The following is a 4,581-nucleotide window of genomic DNA, read 5'->3' on the forward strand; positions in this document are numbered from 1 at the left end:
ATGATGGAGATGAAGGCAGAGATAGAAGGATGAAAACCGTAAGAGGGGAGTTTGAAAATTTATATATATATATATATATATATATATACCAATCTCACCTGACCGTCTCCTCAACACGTATAAGACAGGTATGACGCCAGGTGTGGGGGGTATCATCTAAGTCCACCAACACACGTGACGACACCTTCACATCGTTCAAGTAAAATTCCAGATTTCCTTCACTCTGATCTGCACAGGTGAGATGGAGGTTTAATTAATACGAGGTATTACTCCAACAAGTGTGACAGGAGGGAGGATTATGAATGATGGTGGGGGTACTGCTAAGAGGTATGTCAGTAGCCTACTATGACATAATATATGCAGGGATGTAACTATTGGCAGGTGTTACTTTAACGAGAATGACTGGAGGGAAGATTATAAATGATGTGTGTACTGCTAACAGGTGTGCCAAAATTGTAATTACTCTCAGGTGTGAGAAGTAAAATTTATTGCAGGATGCATTAGTAAACATTATTAACTACTAAGGCAACACATGCAACCAAATGCATGACATTTCCAACAGTCTGTTTCAAATACAGTATTCATTTAAAGTCTAAGTAAAAGATCCGGTTTCTTTCAAACATGTGTATCAGGATGGAAGGCACATTCGAACTGACAGGGCCCGGTATCTTAACTGTGTTCAAAGACAAATACTGTAGAGCGCGTGCCTTTTTTTGGAAGGATTGATATGGCGTCTGACAACTCCGTATCCGTCTTTTGGTGGGTCTGAGATATTCTTTGTACACTTCGGAGGATAAAATTATCGTTTTAAAGACTTAAACCTATAAATGAGAGGGGTACTTCCACATACTAGGCCCAGGTGTATGCATACTAAGTTTCAGGTCCAACGGCCCTGGAATAAAGTCGCCAAGCGGTGATAACGAGCATCGGTGAACAAGAACACCAACACCAAATGGAAAAAAAAAAAAAAAAGTCCATATATCAGTTTGACAAGAGGGAATCAATCGCCATTAAAGAGCTGCAGCCACATGTGGAATAAGAGGGTCCAAACCTGGCCAAAACTGCTGTATCTTCTCACCGCGCACAATTTTTTCGTGTGGGTAGAATTCTTCCATTTGTGTACGTTCATGGCAGTGACATAAACGGCCGCGTTCTAAGTGGCACAGGATTGGCTGAATTAACAAATACTAACTTATTTGGACTGAGTTAATGTGTTCTATCCTTTGCATTACATGTCGACTCTGCTTTGTATCTGAAAAAGTACTGAGGCTTAAAAAAAAAAAAAAAAGCGTGCAAGCTACAATAATCCAGGAATGAAACGGCATGCATCTCTCAATCATTCTCCTTATCATGGCTGTATGAATATATATCAATTTTAATTCAATACAGTAACACAAGTATAATCAATTTTGTATGAAAAACTCTGGGAGAATGCAACAAGGGCTAAATCCTTGACAAGTTTAAATATTTAGACTTTCCTCTAGGGCGGAGATAATTGGATAAAAATAAAGGGCACGTCCGGGAAAGCTCTGACATAAGGTATCGTTATCCTGGGACACTTCGTAGCACCTCTTCCTCAGTTATTCATTTTGCATACAACACCTTTTCATCGTTTTGTTCTTAACTGAGGCAAAGTGTATCGATGTTTGAAGTACATAAATTACTGTGGACAAAATATCAAGTAATGTGCAAAATAAATACCAAAAGTATAGGTGTTATGAAATCTGCTATGCCACCCTGAATACGGCCTAAAGACACATGTCATGGCAGGTGTGTTTGTGTGTTTTGCATCCAGGCCGAATTTGAACTCACAGACGAGTAGTGCATTGTCCGCCTTGTTGGAATACGCGTAAGAGAGGAATGGTGCTAAATCGTTGCGGAAGCTGGTGATCCACACACGGTAGCAGATGGTGAGATCACCCAGGTCACTCGTACCACCGTCAGCACTCCCGCCGTCACCAGCAGCACCGTCAGTGAAGCCGTAGCGCACGAACACCTCGGTGGAAGGAGGATCAAACACGCCCGTGGCCATCCCCAACACCCGGGACTCCTCGCCTAAAAAAATAAAAAAATAAAAAAAATAAATGAATTAATAAATAATAATAATAATAATAATAATAAATAAATAAATAAATAAAATGGCGCTTGTATCCATTATGTCAGCGGAAAACACAGAACAAATGTAGCTACCCTAATGGACCTTGGCTACCCTTAACCCCTAAGTCTAGAATGGCGACCCGCCTCTTATTTCAGGCAACACAGTATTACTTTCCTTCCCACTGGGACACCTCCCGAGACATGAAACTACATGATTTCAGCTAAATTCATACACTGTATTCTTGAGGGTTTAGGAGGCTTGCGCTGCACCTCTTCATTGACCTTTTTTTTTCTTTTTAATCTTAAGATAGCTGATAATTTTGTGTGTGTGTGTGTGTGTGTGTGTGTGTGTGTGTGTGTGTGTGTGTGTGTGTGTGTGAGATCCAAAGACAAATATTTACCCTTATGAGAAACCATCAGTAAAAATCCTTTCCAGTTTATTTATTTATTTATTATCCGTTTTGCATTCTACTCCCCAGTACGCTCTTGTCTGATAATTATGCCTTCTTAATTTCAACATACTGTAAATAAAAAATAAAAGGGTATTACTGTGCTATGTGTAGAAGTAATTTGTTGAGGAAATGCTATACCCTTTTTACTCTAACTTGGCCTATAATTGCCATCTCTTCATCTTGAATGCTGAGCTGTAACAATAGATTAACACTAGGATGACAGTCAAGAAGAAGTGCTATGGAACGGATGTAGAGCCGTGGTAATATCATTTTCTGTCACTAAGCTACGTGAAATAAGCTGCAAGTGGACAAAAATATGGGCCACATTAAGGTGAAAAAAACCTAGTAACCAAGAAGACTCTTCCTGCCTCATAACTAAGACTCATCGTACATCATGTGAAAAAGTCGATATCAAAACGACATGAAACACACACACACACACACACACACACACACACACACACACACAAGAATACTCAGACACCGCCCCGAACAAAGCTGAAACAAGAGAATGGTAAGATGTATGATGCAAAATAAATAGCTAAGGAGTGCTACGACACCCACAACAATGAAGAAACTGAGAGATAATTGTGTGTATGTTTTCACCTCATATGGATCCATGTCCCCTTTTCCCTTTAAATAATGCCCTGTGTAGTCAAACTGGAGGATAATTTTGACTAGTAACCAAGGAGACTCATTACTCGACTTAAAATTTGACTGTGAGTGGCCCGGTTCCGTCAAATGAAAATAAATCGATAAATAGTGACATTATTTTCACGGACAGACACCCGCTGCTCGCCATTACGGTTAGCGACTGTCATTTGTTCCTTAAAGCTCTATAAACACGTCATGGCCTCTCCACTGTTCCTGCAAAGCTCTATAAACACATGACGGCCTCTCCACTGTTCCTGCAAAGCTCTATAAACACGTCATGGCCTCTCCACTGTTCCTGCAAAGCTCTATAAACACGTCATGGCCTCTCCACTGTTCCTGCAAAGCTCTATAAACACATGACGGCCTCTCCACTGTTCCTGCAAAGCTCTATAAACACATGACGGCCTCTCCACTGTTCCTGCAAAGCTCTATAAACACATGACGGCCTCTCCACTGTTCCTGCAAAGCTCTATAAACACATGACGGCCTCTCCACTGTTCCTGCAAAGCTCTATAAACACATGACGGCCTCTCCACTGTTCCTGCAAAGCTCTATAAACACATGACGGCCTCTCCACTGTTCCTGCAAAGCTCTATAAACACATGACGGCCTCTCCACTGTTCCTGCAAGCTTTATAAACACGTGACGGCCTCTCCACTGTTCCTGCAAGCTCTATAAACAAACACATGATGGCCTCTCCACTGTTCCTGCAAGCTCTATAAACAAACACATGATGGCCTCTCCACTGTTCCTGCAAGCTCTGTAAACAAACACATGATGGCCTCTCCACCCATTATTTGCAAATGAAAATGGAAGGATGATATTAAAAAAACACGACATACACCTCAAACTATGTTATACAGAACACATAACAATAATCCTCTGCCAGCACTGTGTCACCCTTTCCATATTTTTCTTTCGTTCTTTCTCCAAACTCTTTCGCTGTGTTCTTTATATTGCTATCACCTAAAAACAGTTCACGTCATATTTTCCACTGTCACAGCCGAAAGAAAGGTGTCGACGAACTTTTGCTCCTGGGTATGCACTGTCGCTCCAAGATATCGAACTTTGTGTGTGTGTGTGTGTGTGTGTGTGTGTGTGTGTGTGTGTGTGTGTGTGTGTGTGTGTGTGTGTGTGCGTGTGTGCGTGCGCGCGCGCGCGCGCGCGCGTTTGTTTTTGACACCTTTACGCAATATTTTGGAATGCTTAATAGGGATCAGATATCAAATTACTGGTTTTCAAAAGTAATTGCTCCTCGTCTCTTTATTTATCAGAATGAAGTATATTGATATCAGTACGTCTGCAAATGAACACAGAACTCAAGAATCCCTAACATATGTATTACGACAGTGCTCCAACCTAACTGATGAACCTTAGA

General features: G+C 41.1%; 1 protein-coding gene across 1 annotated transcript in view; it reads right to left on the bottom strand.

Moving 5' to 3' along the window:
- LOC145416094 (uncharacterized) overlaps positions 1–3,891 on the bottom strand; it is a 29,163-nt gene extending 25,272 nt beyond the window's left edge. Inside the window, exons 1-3 of the mRNA XM_080285186.1 lie at positions 3,804–3,891; positions 1,813–2,055; positions 99–228 (exon numbers count right to left, since the gene is read on the bottom strand). Coding sequence (XP_080141312.1) covers positions 99–228; positions 1,813–2,055; positions 3,804–3,891 — 461 coding nt within the window. The remainder of the gene's footprint in view (positions 1–98; positions 229–1,812; positions 2,056–3,803) is intronic.
- Positions 3,892–4,581: the final 690 nt, after the last annotated feature.

This window comes from Coenobita brevimanus, chromosome 104 (genome assembly GCF_032717465.1).
Source record: "Coenobita brevimanus isolate Jiangsu-jjx chromosome 104, ASM3271746v2, whole genome shotgun sequence".
Taxonomy (NCBI): domain Eukaryota; kingdom Metazoa; phylum Arthropoda; class Malacostraca; order Decapoda; family Coenobitidae; genus Coenobita; species Coenobita brevimanus.